Source organism: Botrytis sinoallii (assembly GCF_014898435.1).
Source record: "Botrytis sinoallii strain Bc 23 chromosome Unknown BSIN_034, whole genome shotgun sequence".
In the NCBI taxonomy this organism is placed as follows: Eukaryota; Fungi; Ascomycota; class Leotiomycetes; order Helotiales; family Sclerotiniaceae; genus Botrytis; species Botrytis sinoallii.
In genome coordinates this window covers 191,133-211,374 of record NW_024066061.1, presented here as the reverse complement: position 1 = coordinate 211,374, position 20,242 = coordinate 191,133, and the positions used below count along the sequence as shown (strand labels likewise).

Here is a 20,242-nt window from a genome sequence, read left to right as displayed (position 1 = left end):
TATTTTGTACTGATGGCGTTTCTTCGTGAAGATATTTCGAGATAGCACGGGATTAGACGATTTGAATGAAAACGGCTGCCCCTCTCACTAACCCGAATGTGTGCGGGAAATTAACACCATCAGCTGGTTTCGACACCCCAGAAATAGAAACTCACATGTATTTGTGAAGAATGGCTTCTTCCCCTTAACATGGCAAATGCCGACATTGAACCTTTTCTATACTGACCTGCCAAGAACAGTAAGTCTTGTCTTTGAAATGCTTTGTTTCAATAACCAAACCCTATATCGTTATTCAACGCAATACATGGTGATAATACGCCATCAAAACTTTTGATCGTTACCTTCCTTTCCGAGATGAGGAGAGGGGTTAGATCAAGCATCAGGTTCACGGGTCACTGGTGAGTCTTGGAGTATAAATAAGACGTCTCCATCTTCCTCTTTCTCTTCATCCACACAGCTTCATCTTCTACCTTGACTTGCCTCACCAGTTCTGTACTTCTTGCACCATGTTGTTCACCACCAGCCTTCTTGCATTCGCCGGCGCCGCTGCCGTATCGGCATCCCCAGTTGCCCAAGTTAAGTCTGCCGTTCTTCCGTTGGCCAAACACCACAACGTCACCTCCATCAAGAACATCGTCGACAAAGGCCAAGCCCGTCTCAACAAGGTCAACGGTATCGCAATTTCTGCCAAGCGTGCTACTGCAGTCAGCTCTGGCGCAGTCACTAACGAGGATGTCTCCTACATTGCCCCAGTCGTAATTGGAGGTGCCACATACTCGCTCATCGTCGATACTGGATGTAAGTTACTTCTTCAATCTGCTCTTGAAACTCTTTACTAATGATCTTACTCAGCCTCCAACACCTGGTGTGGTGCTCAGGCTTCTTGCGAGAAGTCCTCAACTGGTGTAGCCTCTGGTGGTACCGTCTCTGTCTCTTACGGTAGTGGCTCGTTCTCCGGAAGAGAGTACACAGACACTGTCAGCTTCGGCGGTCTTACCGTCAAGTCTCAATCCATTGGTGCTGCCACCAGCGCTTCTGGATTCTCTGGCGTCGATGGTATTCTCGGTGTTGGTCCAGTTGACCTTACTCAGGGTACCGTTTCTGGCCTCTCTACTGTCCCAACCTTCATGGACAATCTCAAGTCCCAAGGCACCATCACTAGTGAGGTTCTTGGCGTTTACTTCAAGCCAGAATCTGGAAGCGATGATGATGACACTAACGGCGAGCTTACCCTCGGTGGTGTTGACACCTCAAAGTACACTGGTACTCTTACCTACTTCCCCAAGGCCACATCTGGCGATGCCTCAAACTACTGGGGTATCAACGTCGCTGGTTTCACTTACGGCACTACATCCCTTGCAACATTCGCCACCGGAATTGTCGACACTGGAACCACTTTGATCTACATCCCAACCGCAGCTTACAACAAGTTCCTTGCTGCCACCGGCGGTAGCACCGACAGCTCATCCGGTCTTGCTGCCTTCACCACCAAGCCAACAGCAAACTTTTCTATTAAGTTCGGAACCACCACTTACACCCTTACCCCAGCACAATACTTGGTCCCAACCGCCCAATACTCCTCCTTCGGTCTTAGCTCCGGCAGGTACTACGCCTGGATCAACGACGGAGGTGCTTCCGGTGTCAACACCATCATTGGACAGAAGTTCTTGGAGCAATACTACTCCGTCTATGACACCACCAACTCCCGTATTGGTTTCGCTACTGCCGCATAAATCGGCATGGCTTTGGCTTGAAGAATGTAACTAGAATCTCTCACCTAGTATATAGCAAATTTACATTCAGTCAATGGTGTTTCGTTTTGATATTGATCATGTGATTGAACCATTCATTTCTGAAGACTTGATTTCCTCTTGAGTGTAATTCAATCTGATAGATAGTTCCTGCTCCCAAGTATTAGCTCATCAAATAATAACAGCATCAAGTGTAACTTCAAGACCTTATTCCATACGGTAAGTGACATATAAGCTGATAATGATTAGTTTATTGTTGCGATAGCTATTATCATCACAGTCGCAATTCCAAAACGAACAACAATGATCGATTGATAAATCGAAACTGGTGTAGGCGTAGGCGAAGTTTCTTCCATACAACCAATCGTCCGAAAGCTACTCGAGAATACTTTAGGTGAGGCACTGGCTTTCAGAGAATTGGCGAAGCATTCAGATCAACGATTAAACGATCAATTTATAAAAAGTACGGGAATAACCTCATATAGCAACATTCCATGCAATATTACCTTAAATGGTAATATGTTAAAAACAAAACAATCTACACTAGCATATACTAGACCCCAAACGGCATTTATAGTAATCGAGATACTAATACCTGAAATATTGCTGCATAGTGTTATTACCGCAAAAAGTATCATCAAAAGGGCAAAGTCACCGACCTCAGGGTTCGCCGACCTCCGGACTTCCTATTAAATCGTTCTGCCTCCACTGCAATGGACCCCAGAGAGCTAGCAGAGCCTCATTCAATTGATGTTTGCAGAGTACTGTGAGACCGATGTTTTACTATCCCTGATAAAACCGGCGTTGTGAATCTCAGACTACGGGGATACGATTGCACTGTGATAATAATACACAGCGAATCACCATGCAACAGACGTTGCTGTATTAGCCCTCAACTTCAACATCAACAGAGACTAAGTGGGAATCACCCCTTTGTGGACATCACTAAATATCCGGTCTCTTGACTTTGCAAGAAGATCTAATCAATCACATAGTCATTTCAAAATCATTTACTCCTCACTCTGCGCCATTGGATGACCAGATGTCTGATGACGAGAAAGCTTGCGATGCGATACGATGCGATGCTTCAAGATGCAAAAGAAAGACAAGAAAAACTCAAGCATTCACTCAAATACTCGCGAGAACAATACAGGAATGAGTTGATCGAACTATCCAGCCGCAATGCGAACCCTGCTTTCAAGCATTCGAGCTACAATCTGAAATGGAAACCATCATGAACACTGCCTCTCGAGTTATAGATGCAAAGGTTTACAACAGTGCGAACATCCAAGCCCATGAAATCAGATTATAACTAACACTGAAAGGAATTGCGAGCACGGGTATAGACAAAGTAGGTTCACTCAGGTGAAACCCTATTATTGAAACAGAATGTGCACTGTGCTACGACCTCTCAAATGCAAGAGTCCCAGTCAGCAAACTCTGAGCGCCAATCTTGTAGATATAAACACTGTGAAGGTGGGACAAGTAAGGTGAGAGGAAGAATGAGCAGCGATGGATGAAGATTAGAGAGCGAAATAGGATAAAAGAACCTTTAAATTTTGCCGACTTTCAATATTGATCTTCTGAGTCATGAGAATGAGAGATTCCAGAACGTAAAATAGAAAGGGATAACAAAGGATGAAATAATGAGTTTTAAATTGTGAATATTGAGTATGATCTGGAAAATCGTGTATGAGGTAGAATCTCATCCGTGTTACTCCAATTTTTATAGTATATATTGATAGTATAGCCAAACGGGAATCCTGACAGTCCTGAATTTTTCTAGTACCCATGGTAATATGCTTACATGCCTCTACTCGATTTTAATGGCCAACTTGCCAAAATGTTTCTGGTCCCACATGTATTGATAAGCCTCTTTAAGCTCATCCAGACCGAATATCTTTTCATCGACCACTGGCTTGATTCCGTTTGCATCAATTGACCTGTTCATATCCTCGAACATGTCTCTGCTTCCTACGAGCAAACCTCTGACCGTACAGACGTTTGTCAAACAGTCCAAAAATCCTGGCTCCTTTTCTTTTGCTTGTCCGCCCACAAATCCAATTATACTGATCACGCCGTCGATCTTGATGGCTTGTAGAGATTGTGCCATGGTAGTGGGACCGCCGACTTCGAGAATGTGCGCTACGCCAGCGGACTTAGGAGTAAGGGATTTTGCATGTGCACCCCATTCTGGAGTGGTTTTGTAATTGATTACGTGATCGACACCGAGTTTTTTAAGTGTCGAAGCTTTTGACTCGGAGGAGGTTGTGGCAATTACGGTTGCCCCAGCTGCTTTGGCAAATTGGACAGCGAATATGCTAACACCACCAGTTCCTTGCGTGAGAACCACATCACCAGGTTTCAGCGGCTTTAATCCATATAGAGCATTCCAGGCTGTGACGGCTGCACATGGCAGAGTTGCTCCTTCGAGGTATGAAAGGGAGGAAGGCATGTCTACGAGCCCATTTTCGTTGAAGACACCATGTTGACGAAGCGTACCATCCACGGCACCACCCAAGCCACTTTGGATAGATAAATGATCGAGCGAACCACCATAGTGAGTTTGACTGAAAAGGGTAAGGACCTTGGCACCGGGGGTAAATCGAGTTACTTTTGATCCAACAGCAAGGACTTCACCAGCACCATCAGAGCCGGGAATTATGCCATCTCTAAGTGGAAATGGATATTGACCCTAGGGAAGAGAATAAGTGATTAGTTTTACCTACGGGAGCAGTGCTATCAAAGGAAGCATTGGTTTTGCACACTTACCTTGGGTATTATCAAATCTCTGTAGTTCAATGAAGCAGCGTGAAGTTTCACAAGAACGTCGTTAGCACCCAATTCTGGAAGTGTAGCTTGAGTATCATATTTCAAGCTATCAAATCCGTTTGCTCCTTCGATTCTCCAAGTTTTGGTGGTTTCGGGGATTGATTGGGACATGTTGATTAGTTGTGAGTTATATATGTAAATGTGAGTAAAGTGTGAGGTTCAATGAACGGGAATATAAAGCTGCCAATGGTGTTAATGTGATAAAGATGTGAATAGCAGATATATACCAAGTACAAAGAACATGATCGTTGGGATCACCCCGCCTGGGTGGATTGTTCATGGTCCACAACTTAGTATCTCCTAGTTTGATGATGTAGACACATCGGAGATATGGTCTCTTGACCATTGAGATTGTCTGATAGCATTCTCTTTGATGGAGAAGTTTACTTAATCAAAAACGTTGATTTCTCATCAACAAGAAACTCAAAATGAAACTACAAATCCTTTGATACTTTAGTGGTAAGATGGAGAAATTGTCCGATCAGAAAAGAAACAAAGATTCATCAACAAAATATTGAGTAAACATGGTATTACATAAGAAAGTGGAACAGATCAAAAGGATGGGCCATATCTTGACATGTCTTGATATCCTTTTGAGGTTATTCCCAGTAATGAAGCAATGACGTCTAGAACCTTGGAAGCCGAGATATGAGCGAACTACGGAGTACTAGTTAAACTCTGCCAAAAATCACATGATCCCACTGGACCACCAATCAATCTTCGTCTTGAGAGCCACCTCTAATCTTGGCTCTGATGATGGATGACAAATGATAAAATTTTACCCATCACTTTGTAAGTCAACCCATATCAACAAAATTTGCCATTCCTTGAAACGGTCTTAAATACTAGGTGTACATCGTATATTGATAGTTGTACTTTATCTGTACACTCATCTCACGCACGAGATAATCTCGACCTTCTAATATATATCGTCCATCTACTACCAGCAGCTACTGCATAACGAGACCTTGATAATTTTCGGAGACTTTGTTCCTAGGCAAGATACTTCAAGTACCTATGAACAGACAAGGTTGACATTCGGGATCGGGCATCCATTCATTATCATTTCGGCTGTACATGTTCGGCAGTCCTCTTTATCATGTTTTCAAGGAATAACATATTCACATGCTTGTTATGAAGCTCAATGCCTTCGAGGTACTACCCCTAGTAACCTTTGAAGTACCTTCCCAAGTAGGTAGGATCTCAATACAGTCTAGAATTCAATATCTGTAGGCATAACCATAGGGATTCGGCTTAAGTTAAAGAAACGAAGTTGGGATTGAAAAGATGAGTATTGGGTTTCAATTTCTAATTGCCTTACAAGCGCCCCAACGGCCTGACCTCTTAACATGTGGTTTAGTGATGGTGTTCCTGACGGCTGACACTTCAATAGGTGCCGACATTCGCACCGTTCAGATCGACCCCAAAAGATCATTCCATCAAGAGTGCTCAAAGGATGACTATCCAGAATTACTAAACCTACGTGGTGGGATCGTGGTGGTACCATATACACCTAGTCCCACCTTACAATACTGCGACATTGATCTCATGTTGACTTCAAATGCAGTACCACATCGCCTCGAGTAATTCAGAGTGACACGACATCAGAATTGTCACTCGAGTTGGCATGCCATGTCATGGATATCAGCGTCTGACCTCCAAAAGATATCCCAACACTCATTGTACAATTTTGAAAATCTTCCTATGAGAGCATCTTTGCATCGAAAAAGGCGCTTCTGACGGTCTTGTTCAGCATGTTTGTTAACACGTGTGGCTGGGGGGAAATGCATCTTACTTTGTGATCCCACCTCAATTCCATCCTAGTTCCAGAATGGAATCTACTAAGTCATCAAACTGTTTCGAATTCCTCCGATATCAGTTTTTCGCCATCGAAGGACCGATATGAGTTTCTACATTGGTAAACATTTTCCGACCCTCCGAATTCGTGTTTGGTGCGATCTAAGATTCAGGTCGTGATCACCATATGTTAAGAAAGTAAGAAATAAGGATCTTCAAGTCAGCTGGTGTTTGAGAGTGAAGAAAGTCAACCAAAAAACATAAAGATTATCAAGCTGTGAGACTTATGGCAAGAGGCTCGTTGATCTGGGGTAACAAGGTAAAAAAAAGTGCGGGAACATCGGCCCATTCACCGCAGCGCTTCTCTCACGATTCAGGTTTCACTAGAACGTGGAGTAATCGGAGATTTTTCCGTGGTTTTAATGTTCAATATTGGTCAACTGGTTGGAAAATCAATATATCAGTACACGGGTCCAGTCATTTCTTTTACTCATGATTCGACAACCTCACGACGCACTTGGTTCAGAAAAAGGGGTCCCCGGGATGGTCTCAATGTATAATAATGGCACGTATATTTTCATCTGGATAACCTTAGTATATCGCGCCAGCCTTGAGATTTCCACCTCGATGGCGGCGGATTTCGGCTCCTGAAGAGACACGGGCCATATTGCGCTTCTCGGGTGGCTGGCTAAAGCTTATCATCTAACTAATATCTTTGACAACCTAGACACGGAGTCCGAGACGAAATGCCTACGTTATATCTCATCCTGGCACATGATATTACAAGGGACCATGGAAAGTAGGATTGTCACATCTAGATACCAACAATCTGCCACCCCTGCCTGAAATGAATGAAATGAATGATTCGCATGATGACAAAATCTAATGTCACCTCAACCGATATTGACTGAAAGGAAGAAGAAGTAAGTACCGACTTTGGAGAAGAACAGAGTTACTTCTGAATCTCAAGGAATGGGGAATTTCACGGGGAAATTTAACATGGATCTCCTCGGGACTCCGCATTTTGGTCCTACTAACAGCTGCACCTGCATATGGCAGTTCCAGTTTTCTCACGCTTATCAAGGCCTCGCACCTGGTAATACGTGGGGATCTTTCTGATCTGGAGAAGGATAGACCTTCAGGATTCTGTTGGATGTGCATATTGCATGCTGCACCTTTTCGAAAGCCTGACGTGACCCGACTGTTACCGACCTTGGAGATGAGATAGAGAGTGAATTTATGAATTGTTTTATTGATCACGGCTTAAAATGTGACTTTGCTTACGAGCTTTCATCAAATCAACACAATCAATATGGGGTTGCCAAGAAGTTGGGGTCGGGCACAGAGTCACATTGGGATTAGAGCAACACTTATAAAAGTGCAAGCGAAAGCATGTGCAAACGAGCAAGCTCGAATAAGGACGAGGAACATCGGACCGTTTGGTGCTTGGATGGTCAAGTAACCAGGAATAACCACTAACAATTCAATGAGAACAATACTGGTCGTACCATATCCGATTCCTTTTCGGTAAGTAAGTATGTATGAGAATTGACATGCATTCAGCACCAGCTAGACTCGAGTACCCAACCTCGCTAACGTACTATTTGCTATCCATAATCTTATTACTGTGTCGTGAATGTTGTTTGCATGTGTTTGTTGCATTGATCTTCCCAGAACATGTGAGGTTGTGTCCGGGAAGATGCTGCTAATGGAATGCTGCGTTGAAGATTGGAAACTGCTGACCACAAAGCCAGAATTTGGATTGATGATGATTGAAGTGTGGGGATCTTGTGTGGTGCCCGAAAGGAAGTTACCTCGGGCTGAAAATGGCGATCAGAGAGGGGGACTTGATGTACCTACCTCAACATTGCAAATATTATGCGCACCATTACGATGGATTACGATGGAATAATCACTTTGAATTCCATAATCAAAATACATGAGAAAGGTCTCCAAAGATCTATTACGGCTTCTAGAAAAGCGGGAACTGAACCAAATGTTGATGCTTCATTGGCGCGTTAATTGTCAAAATAGAGTTGGAGCACAAACTCATACCGAGTACACACATACCATATACTACCACAACATAATATCTAATTAAGAGAGAAAGAAAGAAAACGAGCAAGCAGGCAAGCTTTCATTGAGAAACGGACTTGCACAGCACATTACGGATCTCAGCACCGTATCATCACTAAATTGACACCACCCACTTTCACCTCTTCTTTCGCATTTGTCTCAACTCGATGTACCGAGTATATTAAGATGAAAAGGGGTGTGGGGAAGGGTAATTCTAAAATGCTATGGAGAAATAAGGTCTCGAGGGGGGAAATGAACACAGATCATTACCTTGTCCCAACAACGATGACTGTCGTCCTTAAAATTTCTTAAATTTTTCCTGGTCACACCAACCTCGGAGGAGGGGGTCGATTTGGGTTGAACTGGGTTGACCTGAGGGGGGCCCTGATGATCACTCATATGAGAATTTCGATTTCAAAGGATGTGGAATCTGGATTGTCTTGACAACTTCCTGATTATCTCACTCCTTCATGTGTGCAACACTACTAAGAGACAATAGTAGAGATCGTATCCCTGATCCCGTTTTCTTGGGGGTGACTTATTGCGCAAGCTCATGGACTAGAACACTAGAACACTGTTGACAAGATTGAGAACTGCCAATTGAAGGATAGAGCCGTGTCCTACCGAGTTGACTAATTTTCCTTTGTCCAATCCTTCTCAATCCACTGAATAGAGTTGACGGATGGCAAATATTAAGATTTCGCCAGAGACTCACTCCACTCCGTTCTCCACTCCACCAACAGCTAGCTAAACGAGCTATTGCTAGTCTCTTACATATTTGGACCCCATGTCAACCTCAACCAAGTCATTGATTTAATGGCAAAACGAAACAACGAGATTATGAAAGTGCTGTAGGAGAGAGAAAGGAAAAAACGATAAGTGATATTATGTTCATCATACATACCCTATGCCTACATTGTCACTGGCCGCCCTCATTCATATTGAGTATTATTGGTTGAGTGATGGAATTTCAACAAAAAATTCAAACCTTGTTCACACCAACCATCAGAGCACCCTTGATGATTCAATCTTCGATTTCAAGATTTTCGGAAAAGTATGACCGAAGGAAAAGACATTCGGAGGTGATGCCACCGTGGGGTAGGCTCTCCGAGACCAAAGGACAAGCATCTGCATACCCTGGACCTATTCGCTGATTTTCTTAATCCTTGTTCTCTACACAAGTCAAGATCAATAAACTTAAGGAAAGGAACATGCCTCTTATCCTTTACCGGTACTTCATGCGAACCCCGCCATATAGTTCATAGACTTTATTAGTTCATGAGCTCATGTTAGAGACATTGCCCTGTCACCTTGTGGCTATTATTTTAGCTTTTTATTTCCCCTTCCAAGACGGTCCTGCTGATATACAGGGAGCCAAGGTATATGTCAGTTCCATGCCGTATTCAGGAGATATAGATGCTCGAATCGCACTCTTACAATCATCTTAGAACCTTATTTACTTGCATCTTCTAGAAAGCTCGTCATCTGTCAACTATTGAATCTGTCAACCATTAACAGAGCTTCCATCACAGCTAGATTAAGTCTCTTCAAACCAACCTTGTTCTAGCAACTTTGTTTGCGCACCAACTCCAAAATGCTTTCCAACCCCCTTCATCGTTTCTCGGCATATAATACTATGCCCTCAAACAATATGCTGTCTAACGGGCACTTACCATCTAATCATATGCACACTTCAGGCTTAGATACTCTTGCTCATGGCTCACAATATGCTATCTCACAGCTTCACCAACAACAAGTGGACATTCGTCAAAACTCACAGGGTCACAGAAATGCTACTTCAAAACATCGACAGCATCCTTATGCAATGGGAATTCCAGGAGGCAACGCTACATCTGCCAGAGGGACCGGGAATTCTGGACCAATTCGAAGAAGAATCAGCAGAGCTTGCGACCAGTGTAATCAGCTCAGAACTAAATGCGATGGTCAAAGTCCCTGCGCTCATTGTGTCGGTAAGTATTTTCATTGAGATCTAACGGATAAGGCTCATGAGGATACAGAATTTGGACTAGGATGCGAGTATATCCGTGAACGAAAAAAGCGAGGAAAAGCTTCCCGAAAAGATCTTGCACAACAAGCCGCCGCCGCCGCCGCTGCCAATGGACAAAAATCACCTACTGATCAATCGTCCGAAGAGAGATCGCCCGTGGAGTCCCGCAATGATCCAAGTTCCGCCATTTCCTTGACAAACGAAAATGTTGAATTCCCACGACATACACCATCTAGGTCTTTAAGTCTTAACACAGCCGCCGTTGAAAAGCCTTCAGCTCGTGAATTGATGAAAGGAAGAATTCGTGCTGGTAGTCTCGAAAGCCTCACAGAAGTACCATCCCAAGGACATTCGCCCCACGTTAGCCGCGCAGACGTCGATCAAATCGGGAGTCCTGGGTCCCTGAATTTGCATGGCTATTCAAGCATGCACGGTTACCGCTCTACCTTAAATCCCCACATGATGAACGGCAGTGGCAGTCATACAAACTTTAACACCTCGCAGACCGGTTATTCAGATCTACCCTATGCTATACAGGGCCAAAGCCCGCCTAATTTTACGGGTAATACCCAAGGTCAGTTTCGTTTAGCCGAAAGCCCTTTGACCGGTTTTCCTATGGGCTCTGAGGCCCCTTCACCCGGTGGGTGGATGTCATTACCCTCTCCTTCAAACCAGTACCAACACGTGACACATCAGAACTTCAATGCACCTCTACGATATCCCGTGCTACAGCCATTGGTACCTCACCTTGGCAGTATCATTCCCATCCCTTTAGCTTGTGATTTACTCGAATTATATTTAGCAAGCTCGTCATCAGCTTTGATGCACCCTACCTCTCCTTATATTCTCGGATACGTCTTTCGCAAACACTCGATACTTAACCCTACGAAACCTCGGCAATGTACGCCTGCCTTACTTGCTAGCATATTATGGGTTGTGCACAAACTTAGTGACGCAGCTTTTTCTAACAGCCAGTCCATCATCCCGTGGACGAATTTGTCAAAAATTACTCGAACTCACTGTCGGTCTTCTTAAACCTCTCATTCATGGAACGTCCGGAAGCAATGAATCTGCTTCCAATTTCTCTAATACTGTCATTAATATGGTGTGGCGGTTGGGTGGTCTTGGTGTAGCAATGCCTGGTTCGGTATCTACAGATACACTGAATGAAACAGGTGCTTTTGGTGCAGCTGGCACTCTTGACGATGTTATAACTTATATTCATCTCGCTACTGTTGTTTCAGCTAGCGAGTACAAAGGAGCGAGCCTGCGTTGGTGGAATGCGGCTTGGTCATTAGCTCGTGAACTTAAATTAGGAAGGGAATTACCCCACCATTCAGCACCCATGGCTCCAGAACAACCAAATGAAGGAGCCAATGATGTGGATGCTGATGGAGAAGATGATGATGAATTACCTCGAACTCCAGGGCCGATATCTGAAGAAGAGAGGGAAGAGAGAAGAAGGATATGGTGGCTTTGTTATACAGTGGACAGGCACCTCGCGTTGTGTTACAACAGGCCACTCTTTCTGTTAGATATAGAATGTGATGGTCTTCTCCAGCCAATGGATGACGCATTGTGGCAGGCTGGAGAATACTATACTGGTGATTCAAGCATTCATATTACTTCCCCTTCGGGCACTCATCGTATACGGAGGCACGGACCTAACTTTGAGTGTACTGGACATAGTATATTCGGATACTTCCTACCCCTCATGACGATTCTCGGCGAGATCGTAGACCTCTACCACGCCAAAAACCATCCTCGATTTGGCATTGGCTTTCGCTCTGCTCGCGAGTGGGATGATCATGCTAACGAAATCGCAAAACAACTCGATGCCTATGGCCAGAGTCTACGAGCCTTTGAATTGGAGCAAATTCCCCCCTTGCCAGATGACCAAAAAGATCAAAACATGGAAGGAAACAATTCATCCTCTACACCAAACAAATCTCTCGAACACAACGATATCGGCTCTCCTTCAGTTCATTCAGTTCACACCGTATCCTCCAGTCACGTCTCCGAAGCCAATATCCAAACACGGATTGTGGTAGCTTACGGTACACATGTCATGCATGTTCTTCACATCTTACTAACGGGAAAATGGGACCCGATTTCTTTACTTGATGATAACGACCTATGGATCTCGTCGCAGAGTTTTATCAACGCAACGGGACATGCTGTTAGTGCAGCAGAAGCCATAAACAATATATTGGAATACGATCCCGGGTTGGAGTTTATGCCGTTTTTCTTTGGTGTGTATTTGTTGCAGGGTAGCTTTCTGTTGTTACTTATCGCCGATAAACTTCAGGTATGTTTCTTTCCCGTCTACATTTTTTTTCCTCCAGAGAAATGATGTGAACCATGAAACTAACATCAACAAATAGGTCGAAGCATCACCCAGCGTAGTAAAAGCCTGTGAAACTATCGTCCGAGCCCACGAAGCCTGTGTCGCGACGCTGAATACAGAATACCAGGTTAGTTTCGCATTGATTCATTTATTCGTTGATCCATACCCCATACCCCTTTCTTCCCCTCTCCACCCTTGATATCGCATCCGCAAAAAACTAACATAAAACTCCAGCGCAATTTCCGCAAAGTAATGCGCTCAGCACTCGCACAGGTGCGCGGCCGCATCCCAGAAGACTTCAACGAGCAACAGTTGAAGCGGAGAGAAGTGCTCTCTCTATATCGCTGGACGGGCGATGGAACGGGTCTAGCTTTATGAGATTTTCTTTTTTCTCTTTTTTCCTCTCTTGGCGCGCTTTTGCTTTCTTGCAGTGCGCGATGAACTCGACGGAATGGGATGGGATGGGATAGGCTGGGAAGGAAAGGGATGGATACCGGATTGGGAACACGAATATGAATATGAATATGAAAATCGGAGACCCTCAACTGGAAATCTGAAAATGGGAAGGGCCAGAAAAGGATAGGATAGGGAATTCATGAAATGGACCGGAGGGAACAGATAGGAAAGGAAATGGAGACTTGATGATCTGGAGTTGGATGTGTGTATCTTTTTCTACTTTACTCGATACAGATATATATGATCTTCCTTGGTATCTATGATTCAAATGTATATACTATGTAACCTTTTTACCTACCTATCTTAGTCTATATCAGCGTTGGGTGTTGGAAGTGAGAATGTGGTGTGAGGATGTATTTTTGAAACAAGCATGTATATGAACATTTGTGAATTGCATGTAATTTTGCCTGAAAATACTATCTAGATTCCAATGATAGCATGCTACTATTAACATTGTCCCTCAGAGCATAGCAGAAGTATTACAATTGTAAAATGAAAGGTTTCAACACATTCACACCAAATTGTACAACTCTCCTTTCGCCTTTCGCCTTTAAAATTTAAAAATATCGACAACATTATTATTACTTGCCATTCCAAATTACCATCCCATGCTACATACAATATATACAAATCTTCATTCATCTCATCTCATCTCATCATTGAATACAAATCGCTCATCAATCGGCCAATCACCAAACCATGCGCCAAGCAATGATCGCTCATTCGCTCATTCGCTCATCAATCATATAATAGCCAATCCACACACAGCCCAATCAACAAGCAAATAAACAAATATCAAGAAGAAAAAAAAGGAAATCTCTAGCCCGGCGACTAATCGACTAATCCGCCAAATTTTCGGCGACAACACCTGCTAACCCGCTGTAAATATATACAATCATGTACCCACAGAATCATTGGTTAGATTAGTGGCATCTGGATCGACTACAGTTTCCGTCAATCTCAATGCCTCTTCCACGTCTTTGACGAAATGTTCTCTGCCTCCACAAGTTTCCAAAATCCCGCTTCGTTCCAATAATCTCCAAATGTGAGTTCCTTCTTGAGGACCACGGGAGAAAAATACTCTAACACCTCTATTTCTATATCCTCTTACGATTTCCTCTAAAACCTGTGTACCCGAACCGTCAAGTCCTGTGACGCCATGAATATCAAATATGATATTTTTGTTGTGTTCAGGAGATCGTACGCGAGGTAGTGCAGGATGGGCATTATTTGTGCCGTATAATTCTAATCGTCTTAGTCGGTTTTTGAGATCACCAGTGTTGGCGAAAGTAAGTGGTTCGGGAATTTTAACAATAAGACATCCCTCGATGAATTCCAGTTTCTCTGGATTGTCTTCAGCGTTTTCGAAACGATTGGTACCGGGAATACGGCCTAGAATTTGGATACGAGGACGAGTAGAGTGTTTGATAACGGATAGAAGAGAGAGACCGACTCCGATAGCGATACCAAGGGTGAGTGAGTAAAAGATAGTCGAGGCAAAGATAATAAACATAAGGCCCAGTTCAGTATATCCACGAATCCGAACAAAAAATGCTATGTCATGCGGAGCTTCTTCGATTAAAGAATAGGCTACCACCGTAATCATTGAGGAGAGAACCGCTTTCTAGGACAATATTAGCTTAGGAAAAAAGTACGGGAAATTATGGAGGTATACCGGAAGATAATAGAACGCAGGCAAGAGGAACAGAATGCAGAGCACGGTTAACAAACTTAAGAAAATGCTACTCATGGGAGTTTTTCCACCAGTACTAGCATTAACTTTGCTTCGACCATACCCACCAAATGCAGGAACTGCTTGAAAGCAGCCACCAACTAAATTTGCAACTCCAAGAGCGACCAATTCTCGATTCGGACTGAGCTGTACACCTTGGATCAAATCTTTCCCCTCTGCACCAGCAAGACTTTTAGCCGCTACGGACGACTCGAAAAAGCCGAGAAGCGCGATCAAGAAAGATGTTCCCATAGATTCTCGGACATGCTTCATATGAGAAATTTGGAATGGCCATCTGAAAGTAAATGGCGCTCCGCCAGTCGATTTTACCTCACCCAGGATCTGAACTCCGAGGTCTTCCCAATTATATTTCCAGGCTAGAATAGCCGAAATAACCACAACTAGAAACCTATCGGGTATGTATGCAACACTTGGATATCGAGGTTGAAGGCGCTTTTTCATCTCTCTGAATCAAATTAGTAGTGAGCGGAACTAAGATCTTTGGTCCCACATACCTGAAGATCATAATTATGATAAAACTGACACCAGCAACAATACAAGTAAGCTTATGCGCTTTGCTTGCATTGCGAATCAAAAAGCCCAACTTGTCAACACTACTGCCATGAGCGACACCTCCCATTTCATCTGCCAGTGCTGCCAATCCCATCTCTGGTATCAATTGATCGACCATAATGACAAAACCAATGGCAGAAATAAAACCTCTCAAAAATGGTCTGCTTAGCACACTGTCCAGGAACCCTAGGCGAGTTAAGCCAGCAATGAAGATTACTGCTCCTGCCATACCGGTAACGATACCGGCAACTCTTGCGTGCATTAAATCGTCTTCTTCGCCCCCATCGCCGATGTCGACAGTAGATTTCACAACCGAGCCAACCAACAGACTTCCCGCGGCTTCAGGACCAACAACCATTTGTGGGCAACTTCCAAATATAGCATATATAAGTGGATTGAAAACAAAAGAGTAAAGACCATTGATTGGCGGAACGTGTGCGAGGTTGGATGCATAAGAAAGAGCCATAGGTAGGTAGAAGGAAGCCATTGTGATAGCAGCTATTAGGTCGCCCCGAAGATGTACCCATCTATATTGTCGAATCCAGGTGAAAAATGGTATGTAGTAATTTATGTACCTGTTACCCAAGAAACCGTTAGCAAAACTCTATACGCGATCCTGGCAGCTTAGTATTTATACATACATTCCAGTAGTGTTGGTAATTCCATGTTGTTCTGCGAGCCAACTTGTCGTGCTCATCCTCTTTGGCTTTGCCATTGGACCATTCCTCACTCCTAAGCCTTTAAGTAATCCTCCAATCAGCCCGTCACTAGCCTCTCCGTTGCCATTGGGAGATACAGGCGCAGAACCTCCAAAGCTCCTTACACTGTCCGCACGACTCCCCAGCCTCGGGCTGAACGTTCCATGATTGCAAGGTCCAGGATTTGCCGCATTGCCAATCGGTTCAAAAGGCTTCCTCAGTAAAGCGGTGGTCTCATCGGAGAGCTTACCTCCAAACCCAGTGTGTTCATGCGTATAGCCGTCGAGTCCATCATCTGTGCTTGCAGATGTATCGGCGCGAGTAGGATGGGCATGCGGTAATGGTTGCTCACTATCGTTCCTCGAGTTCTCATCATTCCTGTCATTTGTACCATCCTCTTCAACATGTCTTGCCGCCTCCGGACTCGTCGCAAGGGTAAAAGATTCTCTCAATCCGCTAGGATGTGTCGGTGTGAATTGCGAAACATTTTGATTTCGCAGACTTGGAGTTCTGGAATTTGATCGTAAAGGTGGGGAAGTCGGTGGTGGTCGTGATGAAGTCATGGTTAACTAGGGCGTGAATAAACTGCCCTGAATATAATAATTTTTACATCAATTTACACCTAAAAATGAAGTAATGTTTTGATTAATATTCTGGGGTTTTGGGGGAAGTCTGAAGGGAGATGGAGGAATTTGGAGATATTTGGGTGGGGAGGGGACCCTTGAGACGATTTAACCAATGAAAAGAGTTAAATTGATAATTATGGGTCTAGTGGATTATCAAGCTACCGACTTTAAACCGTTGAGATTTTCATTTGTAATTCATTCGTATTGGGTATGTAAATGTCTATCGCCAATAGCAACCAAACAATGAGAACTTCAAGAATCAACCTTTCTATAGATAACCGCATCTGGTGTTGTATCGATTTGATAGGGAAAGAGAGAGACGGAGAGAGGGTGGAAGAGAAAGAGATTGATGATGTTGAAGATACTACGTACTATGTGGCATCCCTTCAATGCCTCACATAATCTACATTGTACATCCTCTCATAAGTATCTGGGTAGGCAGATATTCTTTGCAATTTTACATTTTTTGTGCATTTTATATTGTAAGACTTACATTGTGCATCTCTACATTTGAGGGATTTTCATCTGTGTAATATACCTCGTCTTCGGTACGTTCCTGCATTATGTCTGAACAATGCCGATATTGTGGCATCTCGGCCGGTACTGGCGCAGGAGCACGGTATCAATAAGTCTACCTAACGTCCCGGAATCAATGCCAGTGTACGTAGATGTGCTTTGATATTTATGCGATAGTTCGCAAGCCGTATGGAGAAGGTCTTCCGAAACACTCCTGAAGTATCATTGTAAACTCAAGGGCTGAGTCCGTGAGAGATCTTTGGGGTGCAGCAATTTCAACGGAGCGTTTGTATGAGGCGGCGAGAAGCTATTTTCCGGATTCAGATATGGCCAAGATTGAGTTTGGCAAACATCCTCAGTGGACTTGGTACAAAAATCGTTTTAGAAGGTTGGCTACTTGGCATGCCAACTGGGCTATTATGGGGGACCGGGCGTACAATGTATCAGATCGTTCGGAGGTCCTGGGATAAATGAAAGGATTGAGCATATACACACTAGCGGAAGACAACTGAGTGAACGATTGCATTTGTAGTCGGCTGTCGTACAAATCTGGAATCTTTACAACTTATTTCTTGAAGCTCGTCAAGAAAAGCTTTTCCAGATAATTCAATATTCTTCCAAGGTCTTCGAGTTCGCATTCACAATCTTATTAACATCAATCAAGGGCTCTCCTGCACATATTTGGTCATGCTCTGGGCTTACAACACTTCCTTGTAGTAATAAAAAGATGGATTTGCAGACAGGATCCAATTATCTGTTTAGCCTTAATATGAACCCGTGCACAAACTGTTCATTCCTGGCAGGGTATTCAGGATTCAGACTGTTGGAAACTCTGATTCTTGGTTCTTCAAAACCTCTGCACATTCATCTATGATATCTCCTAGTCCTCTGCTGCTTTTCCCCGTAAATCATGCTTGTTATATTGACAATACGAGACCTGATTGAGGCCGTTCTGGATAGATGCTATGAACTTCGAATGAGGTCTTGTACCAAGTTGGACGCACTGTGCTAGGTCAGATGATTTTAGTTCTGCGATCTCTCGTTCATTGTTAGTACTGTTTTGTCTTTTTGCTCTACTCAATAGACATGAGAAGCACAAGAGCCGTGGTCAGAATAATAGAATTGCGCCATCATGACGAGGGATAGTGCAATTACATCAGCTTGCTTCATAAATCGAACTGTGAAGATCAACTTTTTGCTACACCGGGCCCGGAAAGCAGCGAGGCAATCTTTTATCAAGCGTAGACGGATCATGCTTGATTCCATTTGATAAATCCATTTTCATATTAAATCCTTAAATGGTTTCCGATAGTTAAAGTATTTCCATTATAAATTGTTTTTTATGTAGTGTATTGTATTATTTTGTGCATGAGACAAATATGATCTTCGACGTCAGCTTTTAAAGCATCAACTAGCCGCGGGCTACTCAAATCTTGCTCGGCACCCATAGAGGCTTCTTCTTCCCTGCAAACGCTTCTAACCCAATCTGCATATTCTCACCCTCAAACAATTGCTGATCATACCTCTGTGCAACAATCTGTGTAGCTCTTTCTACACTCCCCGTCTCCCATGCCTCTCTCAATCCCGCTCTCGATACGATAACCGCATCCGGGCTCAAAGCAGCAATTTTCTCTGCGAGCTCCACACTCTCCTTCAATACCGTTTCTGGTGATTGAGCGATTCTGTTAATTAGATTGTATGAAAGTGCTTCCTTGGCGGTAAGTTTCCGATTAGTCAATGCGATTTCTGTAGCTATTTGAAGTCCACAATTGCGCACTATGCGCGGAAGACCACCAGCTGCGGCGTAGAGGCCTACAGCAGCTTCAGGAAGACCAAATGTTGCCAACGGAGATGCAACGACCAGATCACTAACAGGTATTAGTTTATACGCATCTCAGCATCCGAGAAGTAGCGGTTATAGTATACCAGTTTAAACATATCTCAAACCCCCCACCAAGCGCAAACCCATTGACCGCGGCAATAACTGGCTTCTTGCCCACTCTCCTACTAATTCCACAAAATCCGCTGGGTGGATGTCTTCGAGTCGACATTGGCGGAGGATCAATTTTAAATTTAGCTTGCTCGATTAAATCTTGGCCGGCGCAAAATGCCTTTTCTCCTGCTCCGGTAATAATGGCAACGCGCAAATCAGGGGAATCGTCAAACCAGGTGAGAATAGCATCGGCTTCCCAATGGGCGAAACTGGTTATGGAATTCATGGCTTGCGGACGATTGATGGTCACGAGAAGGATTTGAGGTGTTGGGTAGGTGAGGAGAAAAGAGGTGGTTTCGGGGGGTGCAGTCGGGGATGCCATGATTAATTTTGGTGAAATGTGTGATAATTTCTGGATAACTTTGTCAAGTCCTTTTTCTGTTTATTGATGTAAATATGGCAGAGACGGAGTTTAATTGAAAGGGGAGCATTATTAGTATGGGGAAGTAGTAGAGTGGAGCTCCCCCGCAAATGAAGAACACATCCGAGCCGAGGTTTAGTCCGGCGGGAGCACGTGCCTTGTGACATCATGTGATCCATTGATATGCGAGAAGAGAACAAAGTTGGTCCATTTCCTTCGGCGCCAGCTCTATTGTTGATCAATATGTGAGTGGTTTGTTCGCTGGAATAGCTCATCTTCTCTCGCAGCTGTACTCTCTATTCATATTTGACTACGAGATAACCGCAGGATCTGAATAACCTACATTAGCAAGGAGCACTGTGGACAATGATTTAACTGCATTACTGCTATCGATATCAGGAGAGGTACATAAGTCAATTGCAGGACTTTCTCTTACTATTAGCTAGGGATACTTTTGGATGATTACAAAGATGAAA

At 43.8% G+C, this 20,242-nt stretch overlaps 5 protein-coding genes across 5 annotated transcripts; 2 read left to right on the top strand and 3 right to left on the bottom strand.

The window, feature by feature from the left end:
* Positions 1-506: 506 nt before the first annotated feature.
* EAF02_011652 (uncharacterized protein) lies at positions 507-1,733 on the top strand (the record flags this gene model as incomplete). Its single annotated transcript, XM_038907699.1, has 2 exons — positions 507-798; positions 853-1,733. The coding sequence occupies 2 exons, from the start codon at positions 507-509 to the stop codon at positions 1,731-1,733; spliced, it is 1,173 nt and encodes a 390-aa protein (XP_038752516.1).
* A 1,831-nt stretch (positions 1,734-3,564) lies between these two features.
* Positions 3,565-4,694, bottom strand: EAF02_011651 (uncharacterized protein; the record flags this gene model as incomplete). The annotated part of the gene is made up of 2 exons (XM_038907698.1): positions 3,565-4,446; positions 4,524-4,694. 2 exons carry the CDS (start codon positions 4,692-4,694, stop codon positions 3,565-3,567), a joined length of 1,053 nt encoding a protein of 350 aa, XP_038752515.1.
* A 5,446-nt stretch (positions 4,695-10,140) lies between these two features.
* EAF02_011650 (uncharacterized protein) lies at positions 10,141-13,189 on the top strand (the record flags this gene model as incomplete). Its single annotated transcript, XM_038907697.1, has 5 exons — positions 10,141-10,426; positions 10,475-11,365; positions 11,436-12,772; positions 12,849-12,938; positions 13,046-13,189. 5 exons carry the CDS (start codon positions 10,141-10,143, stop codon positions 13,187-13,189), a joined length of 2,748 nt encoding a protein of 915 aa, XP_038752514.1.
* A 973-nt stretch (positions 13,190-14,162) lies between these two features.
* On the bottom strand, positions 14,163-16,833 carry EAF02_011649 (uncharacterized protein; the record flags this gene model as incomplete). The annotated part of the gene is made up of 4 exons (XM_038907696.1): positions 14,163-14,891; positions 14,943-15,465; positions 15,515-16,147; positions 16,214-16,833. 4 exons carry the CDS (start codon positions 16,831-16,833, stop codon positions 14,163-14,165), a joined length of 2,505 nt encoding a protein of 834 aa, XP_038752513.1.
* Positions 16,834-18,684: 1,851 nt separating this feature from the next.
* EAF02_011648 (uncharacterized protein) lies at positions 18,685-19,796 on the bottom strand. Its single transcript, XM_038907695.1, has 2 exons — positions 19,339-19,796; positions 18,685-19,280 (listed from the first exon to the last, which is right to left on the bottom strand). Exons 1-2 carry the CDS (start codon positions 19,725-19,727, stop codon positions 18,839-18,841), a joined length of 831 nt encoding a protein of 276 aa, XP_038752512.1. The 5' UTR covers positions 19,728-19,796; the 3' UTR covers positions 18,685-18,838.
* Positions 19,797-20,242: the final 446 nt, after the last annotated feature.